This window comes from Oncorhynchus kisutch, linkage group LG17, assembly GCF_002021735.2.
Source record: "Oncorhynchus kisutch isolate 150728-3 linkage group LG17, Okis_V2, whole genome shotgun sequence".
In the NCBI taxonomy this organism is placed as follows: domain Eukaryota; kingdom Metazoa; phylum Chordata; class Actinopteri; order Salmoniformes; family Salmonidae; genus Oncorhynchus; species Oncorhynchus kisutch.
Genome location: NC_034190.2, coordinates 9396568 through 9421843, shown reverse-complemented (window position 1 = coordinate 9421843; position 25276 = coordinate 9396568). Strand labels below are relative to the sequence as shown.

Below are 25276 nucleotides of genomic sequence, written 5' to 3'. Positions count from 1 at the left end.
GATCTGCAATAGTATTGTGAAAAGACAGGACAGGAACACATCAGTCTCCAATGCACCTGACAAGTTGTTCTTTCTCTCTCAGTTTTTTCTCGGACTCAATCACACTCATACATAAAGCCATAATGTATACTATAAAATAACCAGTTCTTAATACAAAGAATGTATAATCTTAATTCTTAGACAGTAGAACCATACCTGCAATAGTATTGTGAAAAGACAGGACAGGAACACATCAGTCTCCAATGCACCATTTGACCAGTTGTTCTACACAGGAGCATGAAGAAAGGTAAAACGCATATCCTGTCTCACATCCTCAATACATTTATATAGGTGCTTTCAGTGTTGACCGTACCAAAATACAACAACTCATGTACAAAAACACTGCAACATAAACAAGTTACTACGTGAAATCGCCTTTATTCCATTCAGGCTGTAGAGGACCAAACTACATCTCCCACAATGCAACGCCAGCACCAGTCGGCAGCTCAGCCAACCGTTTGCATCACAGAAAGGCATGTTAGCTAGCAACAGCAGCACTTTTAGCACTCTGTAAACTATATTAATAACAATAAAACTCGGAAAGTTACATGTTTCAATAGTCTCCCACTCCCTTATAACAATATCTACAGCATTAACCTTGGGATGTTTTATTTATTTAACGTTATGGACTTCTACAAAGGAGTAATCTGCAACACATACCTTTCTCTCTCAGTGTTTTCTCAGACTGAGGAGAACCGGAGCTACGGGTAGTACCAGGGTGTTGGTAGGTGACACAAGCACCCAGATGAAATAAAATACATTTAATGAAACAAAACCCGAAGACGTTAACATCATTCAGCTACTGCAGCTGCCTACCTAACATCAACCGGCAGCACCAGTAGCGCAATAATTACAAATAGACACCAAAAGTAAAGTTCCTGGCGATCATAGCGATCTGACTCCCCCTTCTGTCTGAACTTGGAATATTCCTGTTCGCGGGCTTTGGCCACTGACCCTCAACCTGGTTGTTCTGTTCTGCGAGGTGTACTATTCTAATAATTTGAAGTTTGATGGAATAATCATTTAAACTCTACTACATATAGTCGAAGGCCTCCCCAGTAGTCCCCTGAGCCTCTACCAGTGCCTGTCTAGATGGCATCCTTTCCTCTAGTTGGTCACATGGCCTCTGATCCAGTTATAAGACAACAACTAAATTCAATTCTATGTGTAATGGTTTGTACATGTGTTTCTGGTCAAATTTTAAAGTTTGTTTTTGGCTATTGCTGTAATTTAGCTTCGTAATAAATATATTTCTTAAACTCTGTGTAGAAATACATTTCTTTAAATTTCATTTTTGCAAAGCTGATAACTGGTCATTTTAAGAATCTAACATTGACATAGACAGTTCTTTAGGGAAATTGTAATCATAACATTTTACTGTAGGTTTAATTTGGTTAATGTCACGTCAATGGCTGATAACATGTACAGCCTGAATTCTGACACTTTGCCCCTCATTCTTTTGAAAGTCAGCCTTCGTTTAACCCTTTAACTCCATAGACTTATGTATTGTGGTTTTCCCCCATCATGTTCATGTCATATCTGCTTACAGGGACTGAACAACAGGAGGCAGTATTGTCCAGCATTGTAGAACAATGGGAGTAAATCAGTCTTCAAAGAGTTTGAAACCAGGCAGTTTTAATTTTGGATGTAGCTGTATTTCAAGTGTATCAAGCTAAACTTTGTGGCTGTGTGATGTTGAAAAAAAAAAACTTTCTGTCATTGTGAATGATTTGTATGAGCAGCCTTGACAGTTAAATGGGCTGAAATGACTCAGATACTCAACTACAATAAAGTACAACATTGAAATCCAGCCGTCCAGCCGTTTCATCCCTCCACATCCAGCGGATGCTTCTAATTTCAAAACAACACTGAAGTAAATGGCTTTTGCGCCTTTATACTCTCACACTTTAACAGAAATGCTAATGAAGGCTCTTTATATCATCTCACAGTGTGTTTTGCGAGCTACTGTGCTGTCTGCAGCTGGGCCGTTTTTTTTAAAGAGCAGCGAGAGCCCATGCTGAGCAATAGCAAAAAAAAACTGTAATTTCAGAGTCTGCAAATACTTTGCAGGAAATGATTGCGGTAAGCCAAGGAAATTACATAGACTCTCGACTCTTTCTATATATAAATCTCTCTGTCACTCCCCCATGTGGTTGACTTGCAGCATTGCACATCATTTCCACGTAACCCTATCAGTCCTGAGACCCCAGTAAAAATCGGCTTTTCATTTAAACATTTAAACATTTAAACATTTAAACATTAATGAGTTTTATTAACAAATGTAAAAAAATATATAAAAAAATACAGTCAGTCATCAGAAACCGGATAAAAATACATTTATATGAATGCCGTGAGTACAGAAATTGTTTACATGTGCAAGTACAAAAACATGTTACGTGTTCGTGTGAGTCTCAGTTTTTCATAAATCACTTTTAATAGTTTTGTAGCTCAAACCATTCTGACTCTACAGATGTTTTTGTAAGAGGTCCCCAGCCACGGGCCCCTTCTGAGACCTGCCCTCGTCTCACTAACACTGATCTAGCTCAGCCCTTGTTAATCACCCAGACTAATGGTTGGTGCCAGTGGATGCAGAATAAATAGACGAATCCAAACACACAATGTTTAAAAGGGATTAGAATTCCTAAATCGCGATGGTGGGATTCATTGGGTTAACTGACCTTGTCGTGATTCTACACTCAACAGCCAGGTGAACATAGTAGCTGACTTGGTTGGCTGTTGACCAGCTACCCTGTAAATCCCTCACTCATACAACCCCCATACATCCAGCCAAACACCTGTTTGGAGTTTCCTGTCAGGACTAGACAGTGTCTCATTGAGGAGCACAGACAACTGCCCAGGGGACAGCAGAGCACAGCTTAATCTATCTGCCTTTCTGAGCACCTAGCTTGCCTGTGTGACCCGCTGTTGTTCCTACACTGTGTGTTAGCGGTGAGCCAGAGGTGAGTTGTTTGGCAAGCTGCATTCTCCCCCCTCACATCCCACAGACAGACAGGAGCTGCTGTTTCTTTCATTCACCCCCTTAGGTGAGTTCAGTGTGTCCCTATTGGCACCCTATTCCCTGTATAGTGCACTACTTTGGGCTCTTTTCAAAAGTAGTGCACTATATAGGAAATAGGGTGCCAATTGGTTCAAAAGTAGTGCACTATATAGGGAATAGGGTGCCATTTGGGATGTCTCCCAGGACTGTCAGTCCTGGGAGTAGAGCCTCAGCACCGACCTCCAGTCCTGAAATAGCTCATTGATTCATCAAGCTCTTTCCAGTCTCCAGGTCTGCAGGTTAACTCAGCCAAGGACCATTTCTTTCTCTTGTTTCTGAGCCAGCGACGCGATTTTCCTGGATGCCATTTTTATTTCAGGATAAATCAGAGCAGAATCTTGTCAGCCAGAACCTGAAACTTACTTGGGGGAATGACACATCCTCCTGATTTACCGTATTAGTCGGCAGCCTGGGTTAAATGAAGACCTTCTAAAAGCCATTCCAGAGCAGAGTCCTTTTCTCTTCTCGTCCCCTGGGATAACAGTGAATGATGGAATGGGGTGGGTGATTAAACCACTGATGGCTTGTTAAGAGCAAGGCTATGTGTTCAGAGCCCTTAAATTAGGTTTTCTGATGGGGTTGGTAGTTGTCTCAGAGAGTATCTAGTCAGGGGGTATGGGCATCTCCTTCACAGCCCTTTACCGGCCCCTTATCGCTACAGACCCACCTCGCCACAGGGACAATCTATATATAACGTATATTTCAGTGAGGCTGATATGAAAAGGAGGGACAGAAGGAGGGTAGAGGGAAATAAAATAATGGTTGTTTTGAGTTGTATTTTAAAGGGGCAATCAGTAGTTGCTATGTGCATTGTTGGACATACAAATGAAAGAAACGTACCCATTGATTATTGAAGAATGTAACTTATAAATGACTCATGAGCTTAGTTCAACTGTCTTACCCCATCAGAACCCAAAATATAATATTGTTTTACTCCAATGTTTGTAAACAAAGCAAAGGTGAAAAAACACGGTATAGCCTCAAAACATGGTTAAAACTATATTGCTGACCCCATCCACTGTTATGCATAAACATCTACGCTCTGACCCCATCCACTGTTATGCATAAACATCTACGCTCTGACCCCATCCACTGTTATGCATAAACATCTACGCTCTGACCCCATCCACTGTTATGCATAAACATCTACGCTCTGACCCCATCCACTGTTATGCATAAACATCTACGCTCTGACCCCATCCACTGTTATGCATAAAAAAAATACGTTCTGACCCCATCAACTGTTATGACAGACGAAAGGAGAGAATGCTAATGCTAGGATGTTCCACAGGCTAACTAAAGATAGTTCCCAGATCAGTAGGATGTGTTAAGTCCCCCTGCAACCCCTAACCCACACCATACAGGATGTTCCACAGACTAACTAAGGCTGAACATTTGGCATGGATGGGCACCTTTCCACTGGCCCTGTCCCACTTACCATGACATCCTTTTGTCCCTGTCTTTCACCGTCCCCTCTGAGGCTTAGGTGGTATCCTCATTTAATATGACATGGAATGGTTCCTCCTGATAGGGCCTACAATGAGGCTCCAACCCATGACCTCTGCCTTGCAGAGCACACGTGACCACCCTCCTGAAGCATCTTACCAGTCGACGCTACGTGAAAAACTAATTATTCACTGGCTCCATGCCATGCTACATGAGCATCCGAGAGGATAAAAGAGAAGAGACGACTTATCTTGATGTTAACATATGATCTGCCATATCAGTTAGGATGGTGACATGATCTGCTATACATCTGTTATGATGTTAACATATGATCTGCTATACATCTGTTATGATGTTAACATATGATCTGCCATATCATTTAGGATGGTGACGTGATCTGCTATACATCCGTTATGATGTTAACATATGATCTGCTATACATCTGTTATGATGTTAACATATGATCTGCTATACATCTGTTATGATGTTAACATATGATCTGCTATACATCTGTTATGATGTTAACATACGATCTGCTATACATCTGTTATGATGTTAACATATGATCTGCTATACATCCGTTATGATGTTAACATATGATCTGCTATACATCTGTTATGATGTTAACATATGATCTGCTACACATCTGTTATGATGTTAACATATGATCTGCTATACATCTGTTATGATGTTAACATATGATCTGCTATACATCTGTTATGATGTTAACATATGATCTGCTATACATCTGTTATGATGTTAACATACGATCTGCTATACATCTGTTATGATGTTAACATATGATCTGCTATACATCCGTTATGATGTTAACATATGATCTGCTATACATCCGTTATGATGTTAACATATGATCTGCTATACATCTGTTATGATGTTAACATATGATCTGCTATACATCTGTTATGATGTTAACATATGATCTGCTACACATCTGTTATGATGTTAACATATGATCTGCTATACATCTGTTATGATGTTAACATATGATCTGCTATACATCTGTTATGATGTTAACATATGATCTGCTATACATCCGTTATGATGTTAACATATGATCTGCTACATCATAACATGAGCTGTTTACCATCCGGTCATGTAATATCCATATAATTTATTTCAAATAACTGTGCCCAGTTCTGGGTGAATGTGAAAAATACCAGGCTTTGGCTGTGAGTTTCAGTGTTGTTGCCAATATTGTGTACAAGGCCAGCCATTCAGGTCTCTAGTTACTGTTATCCAGGCAAACATGTCCGACAGAGGTGTGTGTGTGTGTGTGTGTGTGTGTGTGCAATAACATAAGTGAGATTTAACAAGGCTTGGTTATGTCATGTCATGTGCAGTGCCTGACAACAAAGTGGCACCCGCTAGTCTTCTAGCAGTTGACGCACTTTATAAAAAAAGACACAGTCATATGGGTAAGAACAGTCCTTTACTTTGTCTGTTGAGAGCCCTGCCCCCTTTCAACACAAGAGTGCGACATCAAACGATTTTCACAAAGCACTGGCGTCATTTCCAGCAGTAGGGTGCCTCAACAATCTACAGGTAAAAAAACCAAAAGGATGTCATCATCATTAGGTGCTTTATAATATATGAAACGGGAATGTTACGAAAATATGTCCAAATCACCCTAAAAGACACATATATCTTATCTATATATTTATATAATAATTAAATATAGTACCAGTCAAAAGTTTGGACACACCTACACATTCAAGGGTTTTTCTTTATTTTTACAATTTTCAAAACTATGACATAACACATATCATGTAGTAAACCAAAAAGTATTAAACAAAACTAAATATATTTAATGTTTATATTTTGATGACAGCTTTGCACACTCTTGGCATTCTCTCAACCAGCTACACCTGGAATGCTTTTCCAACAGTCTTGAAGGAGTTCCCACATATGCTGAGCATTTATTGGCTGCTTCTCCTTTACTCTGTGGTCTAACTCATTCCAAACGATCTCAATTGGGTTGAGGTCAGGTGATTGTGGAGGCCAGGTCATCTGATGCAGCACTCCATCACTCTCCTTCTTGGTCAAATAGCCCTTACATAGCCTGGATGTCACGTTGGCACGAATGACTCGGGAGACAGACGCAGGAATGCGTAATCGTTTTTTTTATTAAGCATCAAATTACGGCGTGCTGTGTAAAGACATGGGGACGAAGACGAAACAAACACTTAACAAAAACACAGGGTTGAAACCCAAACAAAAGAGAGAGGAGCACCTGATAGACTGTCGTTTCTCTGTGCTTATTTGAGCTGTTCTTGCCATAATATGGACTTGTTTTTTTACCAAATAGGGCTATCTTTTGTATACCACCCCTACCTTGGCTCAAATGCATTAAGGAAAGAAATTCCACAAATGAACTTTTAACAAGGCACACCTGTTAATTGAAATGCATTCCAGGTGACTACCTCATGAAGCTGGTTGAGAGAATACCAAGAGTGTGCAAAGCTGTCATCAAGGCACAGGGTGGTTACTTTGAAGAATCTCACATATAGAATATATTTTGATTTGTTTAACAGTTTTTTGATTTGTTTAACACATGATCCCATGTGTGTTATTTCATAGTTTTGATGTCTTCACTATTATTCTACAATGTAGAATATAGTAAAAAATAATGTAAAACCCTGGACTGAGTAGGTGTGTCCAAACTTTTGACTGATACTGTATATAAAAACATTCTACACAAAAATAGAGCCAAATATGTACAGAACAGCCCCCCCCCAAAAAAACTCTTAAGATTAACAACGAGCAATATACACATATAGATATATACGGTATTTACACATAGGATGCTATGGTGCAATAGAAGGGATCAGGTAGTGACAACACAAACAATCACAAAGCAGCCATCTGCAGCAGCTGTTCTTTGAACTGTTGAGCGTGGTGTGAGAGATCCGTGACTCTGTCCACCATGTCCTGAACGGCGGCTGTGTTGGGGTAGTGCAACGCGGCCGTCTTAGTGGCTCCCACCACAGTCTTCAGCAGGTCGCAAAGCACATTGCTAGAGTTCATCACCCGGTTGGCCACCTCGGGCGTGGCTGCCTGCCTGGACAAAGTGTCCCCAATAAATACCAGTTTGTGAGTGCTGAGGATGACAAACTTGCTGTGTGCCACAAAGATGCGGGGCGGCTGGCCAGCGCCCACGCAGCCGAAGAAAGCGTCCACGGCCTTGAGCAACGTGACAAAGTGCTGCTGGCACTGCTCTGCGTAGAAGCCCAGCAGCTGACGGTCCCGCCCACACAGCTGGGCCCTGCCTCCTGTCAGGGAGGGGGAGGGAGAGGAGGAGGTGTCTGACGGGGAGGAGGAGGAGGGGCCTGTCGGGTGCTGGTGGGAGATCCACTGTGTGATGTCGTTCTCCACTGGTTTGATCACCTCTTGCTCCAATTGCTTGAACTGGTTCATCTGTGAAGGTTGAAAGAGAGTGGATATTTCTTTCTTCATTTTTACACAAACTAGTTAAGGATTATTATTTATTTATTTATTTAAATTTTTTTTACAGGGACGGTGCACATTAATCAACATTTCAGTAAAAGTGCCGGTTTTAGCCAACCGGCTAATTTTCAACCGCAGTCCCTGGGCAGGTTATTAAAAACAATTACAATATAAACAATAGCAACATATGACAAGCAAGATATAGCAACATAGGACAAGCAAGGCATAGCAACATAGGACAAGCAAGACATAGCATACAGACATAGCAACATAGGACAAGCAAGACATAGCATACAGACATAGCAACATAGGACAAGCAAGACACAGCATACAGACAGAGCAACATAGGACAAGCAAGACATAGCAACATAGGACAAGCAAGACATAGCAACATAGGACAAGCAAGACACAGCATACAGACAGAGCAACATAGGACAAGCAAGACATAGCAACATAGGACAAGCAAGACATAGCAACATAGGACAAGCAAGACATAGCATACAGACAGAGCAACATAGGACAAGCAAGACATAGCATACAGACATAGCAACATAGGGCAAGCAAGACATAGCAACATATGACAAGCAAGACATAGCATACAGACATAGCAACATAGGACAAGCAAGACACAGCATACAGACAGAGCAACATAGGACAAGCAAGACATAGCAACATAGGACAAGCAAGACATAGCAACATAGGACAAGCAAGACACAGCATACAGACAGAGCAACATAGGACAAGCAAGACATAGCAACATAGGACAAGCAAGACATAGCAACATAGGACAAGCAAGACATAGCATACAGACAGAGCAACATAGGACAAGCAAGACATAGCATACAGACATAGCAACATAGGGCAAGCAAGACATAGCAACATAGAACAAGCAAGACATAGCAACATAGGACAAGCAAGACATAGCATACAGACAGAGCAACATAGGACAAGCAAGACGTAGCATACAGACAGAGCAACATAGGGCAAGCAAGACATAGCATACAGACAGAGCAACATAGGACAAGCAAGACGTAGCATACAGACAGAGCAACATAGGACAAGCAAGACATAGCATACAGACATAGCAACATAGAACAAGCAAGACATAGCATACAGACATAGCAACATATGACAAGCAAGACATAGCATACAGACAGAGCAGCATAAAACAAAAAGCAGCAAGACAAAATTCATAAAAGCAACAAAGTGTTTCCACACCTCACAAGCTACAGACAACATGGAGAGTGGCAACACACAGCTAGGGACCATGTTTACAAATCTGATTGACCTTTAGCCATGTCTTCAAGCATTTTGTGAAAGTGTGATATGTGGTGCAGTTATGTGTGCCACAAGACGGGGGACGGAAATCTCTCGTACACAATAAACATGATGAAATTACATCCTACCTGTCAATTCCATCATATTAGTATAAAACAGAAGGAATTATCACAATTTTTCCATAGAGAGCGTAACATTAACATTAAAGTAATGGAAGATTACAGGAGTGAAAAGGTTAATCTCCTCTTCTATGTATGTGTGCCCTGAGGCCTGCCTGGGGGGGGCTGCTCTGTCAGAGGGGGACAGATGTTCATGCAGTACATGTTGGCGCTGCTTTGTTCTAGGTACCTTCTATGAACCCATGCTAGAAAGGTCATCCACTGCGTGTTTCATTGAATCATGTTTGTTCCATAAATTATGTGAATAGTACAAAACAGAGAAGAACAGACCAGAACAGAGAAGAACAGACCAGAACAGAGACAAACAGAACAGAACAGAGAAGAACAGAGCAGAACAGAGAAGAACAGACCAGAACAGAGACAAACAGAACAGAACAGAGAAGAACAGAGCAGAACAGAGAAGAACAGACCAGAACAGAGACAAACAGAACAGAACAGAGAAGAACAGACCAGAACAGAGAAGAACAGAACAGAGAAGAACAGACCAGAACAGAGACAAACAGAACAGAACAGAGAAGAACAGAACAGAGAAGAACAGACCAGAACAGAGAAGAACAGAACAGAGAAGAACAGACCAGAACAGAGACAAACAGAACAGAACAGAGAAGAACAGAGCAGAACAGAGACAAACAGAACAGAACAGAGAAGAACAAGAACTGAACAGAGAAGAACAGAACAGAGACAAACAGAACAGAACAGAGAAGAACAAGAACTGAACAGAGAAGAACAGAACAGAGAAGAACAGAACAGAGAAGAACAGACCAGAACAGAGACAAACAGAACAGAACAGAGAAGAACAGAGCAGAACAGAGAAGAACAGACCAGAACAGAGACAAACAGAACAGAACAGAGAAGAACAGAGCAGAACAGAGAAGAACAGACCAGAACAGAGACAAACAGAACAGAACAGAGAAGAACAGACCAGAACAGAGAAGAACAGAACAGAGAAGAACAGACCAGAACAGAGACAAACAGAACAGAACAGAGAAGAACAGAACAGAGAAGAACAGACCAGAACAGAGAAGAACAGAACAGAGAAGAACAGACCAGAACAGAGACAAACAGAACAGAACAGAGAAGAACAGAGCAGAACAGAGACAAACAGAACAGAACAGAGAAGAACAAGAACTGAACAGAGAAGAACAGAACAGAGACAAACAGAACAGAACAGAGAAGAACAAGAACTGAACAGAGAAGAACAGAACAGAGAAGAACAGAACAGAGAAGAACAGAACAGAGAACCTACTGGGCACAGATGTCAATTCAACATCTTTTCCAAGTTATGTTCAGCGTAATTTCATTGAAATGACGTGGAAAGAACTTGGATTCAACCATTGTTTGCCCAGTGGGACGCCGCCAAACTTACCCTAGTAAAACTGACTATCCTACCGATCCTCGACTTCGGCGATGTCATCTACAAAACAGCTTCCAATACTCTACTCAGCAAACTGGATGCAGTTTATCACAGTGCCATCCGTTTTGTTACTAAAGCACCTTATACCACCCACCACTGCGACCTGTATGCTCTAGTCAGCTGGCCCTCGCTACATGTTCGTCGCCAGACCCACTGGCTCCAGGTCATCTACAAGTCTATGCTAGGTAAAGCTCCGCCTTATCTCAGTGCACTGGTCACGATGGCAACACCCACCCGTAGCACGCACACCAGCAGGTGTATCTCACTGATCATCCCCAAAGCCAAGACCTCATTTGGCTGCCTTTCCTTCCAGTTCTCTGCTGCCTGCGACTGGAACAAATTGCAAACATCTCTGAAGTTGGAGACTTTTATCTCCCTCACCAACTTTAAACATCTGCTATCTGAGCAGCTAACCAATCGCTGCAGCTGTACATAGTCCATCGGTATATAGCCCACCCAATCTACCTACCTCATCCCCATACTGTTTTTATTTTATTTACTTTTCTGCTCTTTTGCACACCAGTATCTCTACCTGCACATGTTCATCTGATCATTTATCACAGTGTTAATCTGCTAAATTGTAATTTTTCACTTCTATGGCCTATTTATTGCCCAACTCCTCATGCCTTTTGCACACAATATATATAGATTTTTTTTTTTCCTACTATGACTTTATTGACTTGTTTCTTTTTTATTGTTTACTCCATGTGTAACTCTGTGTTGTTGTCTGTTCACACTGCTATGCTTTATCTTGGCCAGGTCGCAGTTGCAAACGAGAACCTGTTCTCAACTAGCCTACCTGGTTAAATAAAGGTGTTCTCAACTAGCCTACCTGGTTAAATAAAGGTGTTCTCAACTAGCCTACCTGGTTAAATAAAGGTGTTCTCAACTAGCCTACCTGGTTAAATAAAGGTGTTCTCAACTAGCCTACCTGGTTAAATAAAGGTGAAAAGAAAATAAGAACAAAGCAGAACAGAGAAGAGGAGAGATAAAAAAAACTTTACCTGTTCCTGTCCCAGCTGCACCTTGCTCTGTTTAATGATGTTCTCTTTCTCCAGGAGCTCTTTCTGTTGACGCTCAAAGTCCTCTTTTCCCTGAGAAGAAACAAGAGTGTGAGAACTCAACTAAGAAAGCAGACTTAAACAGAAGGGTGGCTACATACAGTACATAGGGTAGCTACATACATAGGGTAGCTACATACATTTGGTAGCTACATACATAGGGTAGCTACATACATTTGGTAGCTACATACATAGGGTAGCTACATACATAGGGTAGCTACATACATAGGGTAGCTACATACATAGGGTAGCTACAGTGCATTCGGCAAAGTATTCCGAACTCTTCTCTTTTCCACATTGTGTTACGTTACAGCCTTATTCTAAAATGTATAAAATATTTTTTTCCCCTCATCAATCTACACACAATACCCCATAATGACAAAGCAAATACGGGTTTTTAGAAATGTTTGCTAATTTATATATTTTTTAAAATAAAGTATTCAGTATTCAGACCCTTTGCTATGAGAATCAAAATTGAGCTCAGGTGCATTCTGTTTCCATGATGATCCTTGAGATGTTTCTACAATTTGATTGGAGTTCACCTGTGGTCAATTCAATTGATTGGACATGATTTGGAAAGGCACAGACTTGTCTATATAAGGTCCCAGAGTTGACAGTGCATGTCAGAGCAAAAACCAAGCCATGAGGTCGAAGGAATTGTCCGTAGAGCTCAGAGACAAGATTGTGTTGAGGCACACATCTGGGGAAAGGTACCAAAAAAGTTCTGCAGCATTGAAGGTCTTCAAGAACACAGTGGCCTCCATCATTCTTAAATGGCAGAAGTTTGGAACCACCAAGACTCCTCCTAGAGCTGGCCGGTAGGCCGCCCGGCAATCAGGGGAGGGGGCCTTGGTCAGGGAGGTGACCTTTATGGTAGAGTGGCCAGACGGCCTTTATGGTAGAGCCAGACGGAAGCCACTCCTCAGTAAAAGGCACATGACAGCCCACTTGGAGTTTGAAATAACATTTTATGGTCTGATGAAACTAAGATTGAACTATTTGGCCTGAATACCAAGCGTCACGTCTGGAGGAAACCTGGCACTACTACTAAGCTGAAGCATGGCGAGGGCAGCACCATGCTGTGGGGATGTTTTTCAGCGGCAGGGACCGGAAGACTAGATAGGATCGAGGGAAAGATGAACTGAGCAAAGTACAGAGAGACATGCTCATACTCAAGAAGACTCGAGGCTGTAATCGCTGCCAAAGGTGCTTTAACAAAGTACTGAGTAAAAGGGTCTGAATTCTTATGTAAATGTGATATATATATTTTTTAAATAAATTAGTAAAAAATTCGAGAAATCAGTTTTTGCATTATGGGGTATTGTGTGTAGATTGATGAGGGGGGAAAAAACCCCATTTAATCCATTTCAGTATAAGGCTGTAACGTAACAAAATGTGGAAAAAGTCAAGGGGTCTGAATACTTTCCGAATGCACTGTGCATACAGAGAGTAGCTACATACAGATTGTAGGTACATGTATACTTATAAAATACCTCATTCAACCTTTACATTCCGCTCGATTAAGATCTGCCTCTTCCTTGATGAACATATGGTACAACCCAATAGGCTGATACAGCCTGACTACCTCTACACTGTAAGCAGCTAGCACACACATCCCGAATACCACCAGATCATCCAAGGGTCAATAAGGGTCAACCTTCCCAGGGTCAATAAGGGTCAACCTTCCAAGGGTCAATAAGGGTCAACCTTCCAAGGGTCAATAAGGGTCAACCCTCCAAGGGTCAATAAGGCAGCAACACACCTTAGAAGCTGTAAAGGAATTTCACATCCAAGCTCTCATACATACATCAGGGATCATGTCTTGACATGAGTGGCTAACATCTTACCTACAATGCCTTGCAAAAGTATTCACCCCCTTGGCATTTTTCCTATTTTGTTGCATTACAACCTGTAATTTAAATGGATTTTTATTTGGATTTCATGTAATGGACATACACCAAATAGTCCAAATTGGTGAAGAGAAATGAAAATAATTACTTGTTTAAAAGAATTCCCAAAACAGTTAGAAAGGTAAAGTGGTGGGTGCATATGTATTCACCCCCTGTGCTATGAAGCCACTAAATAAGATCAGGTGCAACCAATTACCTTCAGAAGTCACATAATTAGTTAAATTAAGTCCACCTGTGTGCAATCTAAGTGTCACATGATCTGTCACATGATCTCAGTAGATATACACCTGTTCTGAAAGGCTCCAGAGTCTGCAACACCACTAAGCAAGTGGCACCACCAAGCAAGCGGCACCATGAAGACCAAGGAGCTCTCCAAACAGGTCAGGGACAAAGTTGTTGAGAAGTACAGATCAGGGTTGGGTTATAAAAAATATCAGAAACTTTGAACATCCCACGGAGCACCATTAAATCCATTATTAAAAAATTTAAAAAATATGGCACCACAACAAACCTGCCAAGAGAGGGCCGCCCACCAAAACTCACAGACCAGGCAAGGAGGGCATCAATCAGAGGGGCAACAAAGAGACCAAAGATAACTCTGAAGGAGCTGCAAAGCTCCACAGAGGAGATTGAAGTTTCTGTCCATAGGACCACTTTAAGCCTTGCACTCCACAGATTTGGGCTTTATGGAAGAGTGGCCAGAAAAAAGCCATTGCTTATAGAAAAAAATAAGCAAACACGTTTGGTGTCGCCAAAAGGCATGTGGGAGACTCCCCAAACATATGGAAGAAGGTACTCTGGTTAGATGAGACTCAAATTGAGCTTCTTTTTATTTCAAGGAAAACGCTGTCTGGCACAAACCCAACACCTCTCATCACCCCGAGAACATCATCCCCACAGTGAAGCATGGTGGTGGCAGCATCATGCTGTGGGGATGTTTTTCATTGGCAGGGACTGGGAAACTGGTCAGAATTGAAGAAATGATGGATGGTGTTAAATACAGGGAAATTCTTGAGGGAAACCGGTTTCATTCTTCAAGAGATTTGAGACTGGGACAAAGGTTCACCCTCCAGCAGGACAATGACCCTAAGCATACTGCTAAAGCAACACTCGAGTGGTTTAAGGGGAAACATTTAAGCCCAGACCTCAATCCAATTGAGAATCTGTGGTATGACTTAAAGAATGCTGTACACCAGTGGAACCCATCCAACTTGAAGGAGCTGGAGCAGTTTTGCCTTGAAGAATGGGCCAAAATCCCAGTGGTTAGATGTGCCAAGCTTATAGAGACATACCCCAATAGACTAGTTATACACTTTTCTGTTTTTTTGCCTTATTTCTTGTTTGTTTCACCCCCCAAAAATATTTTGCATCTTCAAAGTGGTAGGAATGTAAATGAAATTATACAACCCCTCCCAAAATCTAAATTTAATTCCAGGTTGTAGCAACAAAATAGGAAAAATGCTAAGGGGGGTGAATACTTTCGCAAGCCTTTGTAGCTACCTTTTTTGTCTTAACTAGCTACCCTAAGTTGAATGTTCGACTGTACGTTGCTCTGGATTAGAGCATCTGTTAAATTACCAAAATGTCATGTAAATGTAACATCCAAGTGGTGAGTCGGGCTAGAGTCAGAGTCAGAGTCGGAGTCGGAGTCAGAGTCAGAGTCAGAGTCGGAGTCGGAGTCGGAGTCGGAGTCGGAGTCAGAGTCAGAGTCAGAGTCAGAGCTAGAGTCAGAGTCAGAGTCAGAGTCAGAGCTAGAGTCAGAGTCAGAGTCAGAGTCAGAGTCAGAGTCAGAGCTAGAGTCAGAGTCAGAGTCAGAGTCAGAGTCAGAGTCAGAGTCAGTCATACCTGCAGATGGACGTAGTCATAGTCCTCCATCCAGCTCTTAACACACTTCTCACTATTGTTCATGTTGCCTTTGTCTTGGCTGGAGGGCACAGGAAAGGGCTTGGTGTGGCCCCTGTAGTTATCACTATCTGAGGGTGGAGAGGTTAGAGGGTGGATGACGGCCTCCTCGGGTGTACCACCCCTGGGGTAGGAGGACCCGTTCATGGTGGGTGCTCGTCTAAAAAGCAGCTCAGCATTACCCCCCACGGAGGAGGCCAGCTGCTTGGTGTCGTCGGGCACCGTCCTGGACACCATGACAAAGCGATCCAGGTCGTCACTCTTGATCTGGTGCTTGGAGGCGCTGGAGATGGTCACGGTGTTGAGGGCCCAGCCGCAGTTCTCCAGGCTCTGGTAGGTCTGCAGGATGATCTGCTGGGAGTCCTCCAGCCTCCCCAGCTGCCTCCTTAGCTTACTGTGCAGGCTGGGGTCTGACAGGGCAGTGGCGTTGGCCGCAGCACCCCTCCCAAACACCACAAAGTCTCCCAGGGCTGCCCGCACCCGGTCTAGCACGGTGCGCACCTCGTTGGTATGGCGCTCCATGAAAGGGTAAGTCCTCCAGTGGGGGGAAGAGGCCAGGCTCTGCAGGGCCCCGACTGAGGCCTCTACCGCCTGCTGCTGGCGGCACAGCCTCTGGACGGCCTGGTCCACATCCAGGGCCAGCCGGCCCTCAGCGCTGGAGACCGTGGAGGTGGAGGAGGTTGACATGGAACTGTGTGTGGAGCCCGTACTGGAGAAGGACAGGCGATTCACCCCATCTGTCACGTCCCCCAGAGCAGGGGGGATGTCATATACGCCTTGGCCCTTCCCCCTGTCCCTCTCCTGGGGGGTGGAGCGGTGCTGGGAGGGGGGCTGCTGCATCCCCCTGGGGATGTCATACAGGTCCCCCCGAGGCACCGCCCCAGAGAGCTGGTGGGAGGGGGGCGGCACGTCGTAGATTCCCTCGTTGTCATTGGCAACGGGGCGTTGGAGGTGGTGGGGGCCAATTGGCTGGGAACTGGGGGGGAAGTCATAGTTGGACTGGGGGGACAGGGAGGCTGAGGGCTTGGTAAAGGTGGGAGGGGGTACGTCGTAGATGCCCTCCTGTTGTTTGTGTTGTTTGAGAGGCTGGGGGAAATCGTAGTTCCCCTCCTGGAGGGCTGGGGTGTTCCAGCAGGGAGGCACAGAGTACACCTGTGGGAACAAGACAAACATTTGTTGAGTGCCTCAGACTACAGTAAGGAGGGCAGTAGACAGCGATTCAACCAACGATGCCTCATAGGTACAGACACACAGCTTACCTATATCAATATCATAGTTAGACACACAGCTTACCCATATCAATATCATAGTTACAGACACACAGCTTACCCATATCAATATCATAGTTACAGACATTTAGATTACCCATATCAATGACAAGCACACTTTGCATCACAATATTTTTGTCAGATATTGAGGAACTGAAAGTACTGTTTAGTTTTTGTTGATTCTATATGTGTTAATCTAAATATGGTGTCTGTCTATTCCTCTATTTCTTCCCCCATGATAACTCCATATCAACTTGAATATGACAAGCACTATAAGCAATAAACAGCTAGACCTTTAAAACCAGTATAGTCCTGACAGAGTGGAATAAAGATTGTGAGGTACAGTACATATCATGCAGCATTAAAGTGGAGTTGTATAAATAAAATGAGTGAGCTGTAAGTGATTTCACTCAGCCTTGAAATCCACTCCTGAACCCAAAATGTAATTAGGAGCAACACAAATAACGGGTTCCCACATATTTAATGTTATTACAAAGCTACTGATGTCCCTAAACCTTGACTGGTCCTGGAACGCTGGTTATTACAAAGCAACTGATGTCACTAAGCCTTGACTGGTCCTGGACGGGCCTGGAACACTAGCTATTATGCTGTCATTAAGCCTGCGGGCCCTGGATAGGCCTGGAACACTGGCTATTATGATGTCATTAAGCCTGCTGGCCCTGGATAGGCCTGGAACACTGGCTATTATGATGTCATTAAGCCTGCTGGCCCTGGATAGGCCTGGAACACTGGCTATTATGATGTCATTAAGCCTGCTGGCTCTGGATAGGCCTGGAACACTGGCTATTATGATGTCATTAAGCCTGCTGGCCCTGGATAGGCCTGGAACACTAGCTATTATGGTGTCCTTAAGCCTGCTGGCCCTGGATAGGCCTGGAACACTAGCTATTATGATGCCAATAAGCCTGCTGGCCCTGGATAGGCCTGGAACACCAGCTATTATGATGTCATTAAGCCTGCTGGCCCTGGATAGGCCTGGAACACTAGCTATTAAGATGTCATGAAGCCTACTGGCCCTGGATAGGCCTGGAACACTGGCTATTATGATGTCATTAAGCCTGCTGGCCCTGGATAGGCCTGGAACACTAGCTATTATGATGTCATTAAGCCTGCTGGCCCTGGATAGGCCTGGAACACTGGCTATTATGATGTCATTAAGCCTGCTGGCCCTGGATAGGCCTGGAACACTAGCTATTATGATGTCATTAAGCCTGCTGGCCCTGGATAGGCATGGAACACTAGCTATTATGATGTCATTAAGCCTGCTGGCCCTGGATAGGCCTGGAACACTAGCTATTATGATGTCATTAAGCCTGCTGGCCCTGGATAGGCCTGGAACACTGGCTATTATGATGTCACTCAGCCTGGGCTGGTCCTGGACAGGCCCAGAAGTTAATATAAGACAACCCAGGTCATGTCTCAAATGGCACCCTATTCCCTACATAGTGCACTACTTTTGGCCACTCCTTTCTACCACATCCCTATTGGCCCTGGTCAAAAGTATGCACTATATAGGGAATAGGGTGCCATTTGGTAAATAGCCCAAGAGAAGTAATCATTTAATCATTGACTTTCCCTGCGAGAGAGAACGCTATTTTGGCAGGCAACACTTTCTTTTAGGGAACTGCAAAGAAGTCATAAATATGATCATTTGACATATTATTCATTTATTACCAGGCAATTAAGAGGAAAACTACAACTAACATTCGCCAGACTTAAATGGCTACCGCTTCCTACAGGCCTTCTGTATGCTGTCTCTCCATGTGGGCAGTGTTTCTGTGTGTAGTATGAGTGGTCCCAGACATACCCCTTGTGTGGAGGGAGGGATATCGTAAACCCCTTGTTTCCGAGGGTCCATTTGAGTGGATGGAGGAATATCATAGATTCCTCCTTGGGGACGAGCATTCCCATGTTGTCCGGGAGAGTGTGAGCCCATCAGTTTCCCAGGAGGAATGTCATACACCTGGAAAACATGGAGACAGTCCCAAATCAGGATACCATAGATGACATTACATTTACAAGGCAGAATTAGCTATGTGAAACACAGAGGCTGTGTCTGAAATTGCTTCCTGTTCCCTTTATAGTGCTTGGCCATGTCCCTGCACAGCTGCGTTTCATATACAGTAGCTAATTGCATATGGTGAAAGGTTCCATTTTGGAATAGTCCTGATGGATTGAAATGGGCATTGCTATAGACCGTGTGTAGTTGAGTGAGACACCTACCCCCTGTGGTCTCATTGGAGGAACGTCATAGAGGTCCTGTTGGTTATGCTGACCAGCGCTGTAGGCATAGGACTGTCCCACTCCTGTCGGGGTCACCACCTGTCCACACCAGGGGCGAGGCAGGAAGAAACAAGACATGACAACAGGTTCATGACAGTTCCAACAGTGTTAGCCCTACAAATGCTTAACCTGTATACCAGTCAGTTTGTTTCATGTTGTCATGCCAACGAGTGGCATGATGGCACAAACAGACTGATACCCAGACTACCAAGTAGTGGTATGATGGCACAAACAGACTGGTACCCAGGCTACCAAGTAGTGGTATGATGGCACAAACAGACTGGTACCCAGGCTACCAAGTAGTGGCATGATGGCACAAACAGACTGATACCCAGACTACCAAGTAGTGGCATGATGGCACAAACAGACTGGTACCCAGGCTACCAAGTAGTGGCATGATGGCACAAACAGACTGATACCCAGACTACCAGGTAGTGGCATGATGGCACAAACAGACTGATACCCAGACTACCAGGTAGTGGCATGATGGCACAAACGGACTGGTACCCAGGCTACCAAGTAGTGGCATGATGGCACAAACAGACTGATACCCAGACTACCAGGTAGTGGCATGATGGCACAAACAGACTGTTAACCAGACTACCAGGTAGTGGCATGATGACACAAACGGACTGGTACCCAGGCTACCAAGTAGTGGCACGATGGCACAAACAGACTGGTACCCAGGCTACCAAGTAGTGGCACGATGGCACAAACAGACTGGTACCCAGGCTACCAAATGCTAGCCCCACATACTGTATATTCACCCTGTATGTCCTATGAGTTGATAATGTAGTCCCTGAGTCACTGTGACTCTAAACCTGCACATCTCTCCTGACTATCATAGCTGGGTCACATTCATTAGAGCACACAGTAGTAAAACGTTTTGCAGTCTAAAACAAAAACAGATGTTTCCTATTGGACATGTTCAAGTATTCCCCCCTCCCCTTCATGCCTTACTCAGTCTGTTTTCTTACGTTTGGTGACTAGTGTATATGAATGACCCTATTCTCTGTTAGTGTCCCAAATTGCACCATATACTACTTTTGACCAGGGCGAAAAGTAGTGCACTGTATAAGTAATAGGGTTCGATTTGGGATGCAGACCCAGTCAGTCCTCTCCTTATGTGACCCTGCAGCAATAATAACGACTCAGACCAAATCAGTCCTGACTGTGCATGTCTCAGCTTACTCACAGAGCGCCCTCCAAACCCAACCATGTGATAAACAGAAGCCTGGCAAGCAAAGGGCCAATGATGTGGGAGAAGGCTAGATCCAACCACTTAGGCAGCGGCGCTATGGCCAGAAATGTCACAGGAAAGCCATGGAATGCGTCCCAAATGGCACCCTATTCCCTATGTAGTGCACTACATTTGACCAGAGCTCAGCCAACAGGGCTGGGGCCAGAAACAACAAAATAAAAAAACTAAAGCCATGAAGTAGGGGACTGAGCTGTCATGAGGTGTGATGCTACAAGTGAAAACAGACGTCCCAGGACATGGGTGTCACTTTGGGTCCTCGAGAGAAGAGAGACAAGAAAGAAACAGCCCAAAAAGGCAGTAATGCAGTGACAGCTTGTTCCTCCCTTTCCAGCATTTTCATTCATGGGTCTCTCATTACACTCACAAAAAAGAGACATTTCGAATGTCATATTATGGCTATGTACAAAAGGGAAAATAAATGTACATAAATATGGGTTGTATTTGTTGTATAAATCTTGCTGCTGCTGTGATGGAAAACTGTGGTATTTCACCCAATAGATATGGGATTTGTTTTATAATTCTTTGTGGGCCTGTGTAATCTGAGGGAAAATGTCTCTCTCTCTCTGTCCCTCCCCCATCCCCCTCCATAGACACACAACCCACTAGAATCGCCACACTGGAACACGCAAGGTTCACTGACAGGGCTGGAAAACGGGACCCATACATACGCCTTCCAGTTACAACAACAGAGAGACTGCCTGTAAAGGGGGGTGCGTGTTGGTGGCAGGGAAGTCAGGCGCTAAGAGAACGAACTTGGTATAAACGGAGATCTTTAATAAATGCTGACAAAACTCCAAAATGTACAAAATAACTAAGTGGGTACAAAACCCATCGCACACCAACACTAAATAGCACATCTCATACAATCAAAACAATCTCCGACAAGGACATGATGGGAAACAGAGGGTAAATACACAACATGTAATTGATGGGATTGGAACAAGGTGTGAAGGAAGACAAGACAAAACCAATGGAAAATGAAAAATGGATCAGTGATGCCTAGAAGGTCGGTGACGTCGAACACCGCCTGAACAAGGAGAGGGACCGACTTCGGCGGAAGTCGTGACACTGCCTCTCAAATGGCAACCTATGCCCTAAGTAGTGCATAGGCTTATAGGGCTAGGGTCAAAAGTAGTGCACTATATAGGGAATAGGGTGCCATTTGGGATGCACCCAGAGGTCTCTTCTTTAGTCTGAATGATCAAAGGTATAACCCCAGCATTATACCCCATCCATCCACCCGACTAAGATGAATGTCTCAGTGGACAGAGACAGAGGGAGGGAGAGACAGAGAGACACAGACAGAGAGGGAGAGAGATAGACATATAAAGACAGATGGAGAGGTATAGAAAAGGGGAAAGGGATGAGAGTAGAGAGGAATGCCATTCAACCCAGACCCTGACTGAAGACCCTGAGTGAAGACCCTGACTGAAGACCCTGAGTGAAGACCGAGTGGAGGTTTTATACAGGGGGTACCGGTACCGAGTCGATGTGGAGGTTTTATACAGGGGGTACCGGTACAGAGTCATTGTGCTGAGGTACAGGTTATACAGGTGGTACTGGTACCGAGTCATTGTGTTGAGGTACAGGTTATACAGGTGGTACAGGTACAGAGTCATTGTGCTGAGGTACAGGTTATACAGGGGGTAACAGTACAGAGTCATTGTGCTGAGGTACAGGTTATACAGGTGGTACAGGTACAGAGTCATTGTGCTGAGGTACAGGTTATACAGGGGGTACCGGTACAGAGTCATTGTACAGGTTATACAGGTGGTACTGGTACAGAGTCATTGTGCTGAGGTACAGGTTATACAGGGGGTACCGGTACAGAGTCATTGTACAGGTTATACAGGTGGTACTGGTACAGAGTCATTGTGCTGAGGTACAGGTTATACAGGTGGTACCGGTACAGAGTCATTGTACAGGTTATACAGGAGGTAACAGTACAGAGTCATTGTGCTGAGGTACAGGTTATACAGGTGGTACTGGTACAGAGTCATTGTACAGGTTATACAAGGGGTAACAGTACAGAGTCATTGTGCTGAGGTACAGGTTATACAGGGGGTAACAGTACAGAGTCATTGTACAGGTTATACAGGTGGTACCGGTACAGAGTCATTGTACAGGTTATACAGGGGGTAACAGTACAGAGTCGTTGTGCTGAGGTACAGGTTATACAGGGGGTAACAGTACAGAGTCATTGTACAGGTTATACAGGGGGTACCGGTACAGAGTCATTGTACAGGTTATACAGGGGGTAACAGTACAGAGTCATTGTGCTGAGGTACAGGTTATACAGGTGGTACAGGTACAGAGTCATTGTACAGGTTATACAGGGGGTAACAGTACAGAGTCATTGTGCTGAGGTACAGGTTATACAGGGGGTAACAGTACAGAGTCATTGTACAGGTTATACAGGTGGTACCGGTACAGAGTCATTGTACAGGTTATACAGGGGGTAACAGTACAGAGTCATTGTGCTGAGGTACAGGTTATACAGGGGGTACAGGTACAGAGTCATTGTACAGGTTATACAGGGGGTAACAGTACAGAGTCATTGTACAGGTTATACAGGTGGTACCGGTACAGAGTCATTGTACAGGTTATACAGGTGGTAACAGTACAGAGTCATTGTACAGGTTATACAGGGGGTAACAGTACAGAGTCATTGTACAGGTTATACAGGTGGTACCGGTACAGAGTCATTGTACAGGTTATACAGGTGGTACAGGTACAGAGTCATTGTACAGGTTATACAGGTGGTACTGGTACAGAGTCATTGTACAGGTTATACAGGGGGTAACAGTACAGAGTCATTGTACAGGTTATACAGGGGGTACAGGTACAGAGTCATTGTACAGGTTATACAGGTGGTACTGGTACAGAGTCATTGTACAGGTTATACAGGGGGTAACAGTACAGAGTCATTGTACAGGTTATACAGGTGGTACAGGTACAGAGTCATTGTACAAGTTATACAGGTGGTAACAGTACAGAGTCATTGTACAGGTTATACAGGTGGTACAGGTACAGAGTCATTGTGCTGAGGTACAGGGGGTAACAGTACAGAGTCATTGTACAGGTTATACAGGTGGTACAGGTACAGGTTATACAGGATGTCCGTTATTGAACCATAGGAACAAACAATCCTGCTACATTCTATTTCTCTCACATGTACCTTTGATTGGGAACACGTGCTACCAGATACAGCAGCCAGTTACCCTTTAGAAAACGTCAAAGTCCTGGACTAGAAGGTCCTTGTTGCTTTCTCCGTAGTCCTTACTACTTCCTGTGGTGTGACTTTGTGTGGGAAAGTTGCAGCGAATGGACATAGAACACAAGGAGATCTCTGTTTGCAGTTCCCCTCTCTCAAACTCAGTCCATAGAGATAGCTAATACAGTACCTGTTGAAGGCAGAAAGCCACAGGGACCAGTCTGGACACTCAACAGGAACATGTCAGAGTCTGTGTCCTAACCGGCACCCTATACCTTATACAGTGCACTACTTTTACCAGATCACGATGGGCTCTTTGTTAAAAGTAGTGCACTATAAAGGGAATAAGGTGCCATTTGGGACGTAAACAGCCACTTTGTGCTCCCTTCTTTCTGTCACTGGGTCCTCTCAGGCGACGCCAGACGCATACTGCTCATGTATTTCCCATATACACCCTCTGTTTACCCAGCAAGCTTTGCTGTTGCGGCGGGCCCGGCCAGGGTACTTGGAGCTCCTAATGGTGGTTGGGTAAATATTGACCAGACCTCTTTAAGGAGGAGGTAACTTTGTGTTCGTGTAACTTTGTGTGGAGGCAGGTAGGTGTGCGTGCGTGTGTGTGTGTGTATGCTTGTAGGTGTGAGTGTGTGTAAAAAGACCCACTATGAGGCTATCGTCTCATTGCTCCATCACACGCTGATGACCTGATGACACGTGTCAACGGTCCTATCAGACCTGTCAGTGGTGGCCGGGTCACACTAAAGGTGATAATGACGCTTCCAACAATTGACCCCTTTGTTCCAACCGAATGGGATGATTCTATCTATTCTATCGTTTCCATTCATCTATTCGTCCCCCATCTCTCCCTCCCTGTCCTGTCCTTCCATCCCTTTAAAGCGTCCGCATGCTTCCCAGCCAAAACAGTGTCAGAAGAGTTTGTGCATATATTAAGACTTGGACTTCGGTGAGGGTTTTTCATCTGTTTGGGCCCACAACATGTTTTTGCTCGAGGCCAGCTAAAGTTCAGAAGCCCAAGTCTACGCGCCTTCGTCCAAGTCTTTTAAAAAGAGTATGTGAGCACACTCGTTCGGTTCGGCTAGCTGAGGCCTGCTTGGCACCTTTACCCAGCAGAACTGAAGCATGCCGACACCTTTACCCAGCAGGACTGAAGCATGCCGACACCTTTACCCAGCAGAACTGAAGCATGCCGACACCTTTACCCAGCAGGACTGAAGCATGCCGATGTCTTTACCCAGCAGGACTGAAGCATGCCGACACCTTTACCCAGCAGGACTGAAGCATGCCGACGCCTTTACCCAGCAGGACTGAAGCATGCCGACACCTTTACCCAGCAGAACTGAAGCATGCCGACACCTTTACCCAGCAGGACTGAAGCATGCCGATGTCTTTACCCAGCAGGACTGAAGCATGCCGACACCTTTACCCAGCAGAACTGAAGCATGCCGACACCTTTACCCAG

The 25276-nt window shown here is 44.2% G+C and overlaps 1 protein-coding gene across 2 annotated transcripts in view; it reads right to left on the bottom strand.

Annotated features, from left to right (window-relative positions):
• Nucleotides 1-5974: 5974 nt before the first annotated feature.
• The window catches only part of LOC109907146 (enhancer of filamentation 1), a 63167-nt gene continuing 43865 nt past the window's right edge, over nt 5975-25276 (bottom strand). For both annotated transcript variants that reach the window (XM_020504937.2, XM_031795068.1), the window contains exons 3-7: nt 19265-19363; nt 18849-19004; nt 15696-16904; nt 11884-11973; nt 5975-7978 (exon numbers count right to left, since the gene is read on the bottom strand). In XM_020504937.2, coding sequence (XP_020360526.1) covers nt 7412-7978; nt 11884-11973; nt 15696-16904; nt 18849-19004; nt 19265-19363 — 2121 coding nt within the window. In that variant the 3' untranslated portion in view covers nt 5975-7411. The remainder of the gene's footprint in view (nt 7979-11883; nt 11974-15695; nt 16905-18848; nt 19005-19264; nt 19364-25276) is intronic.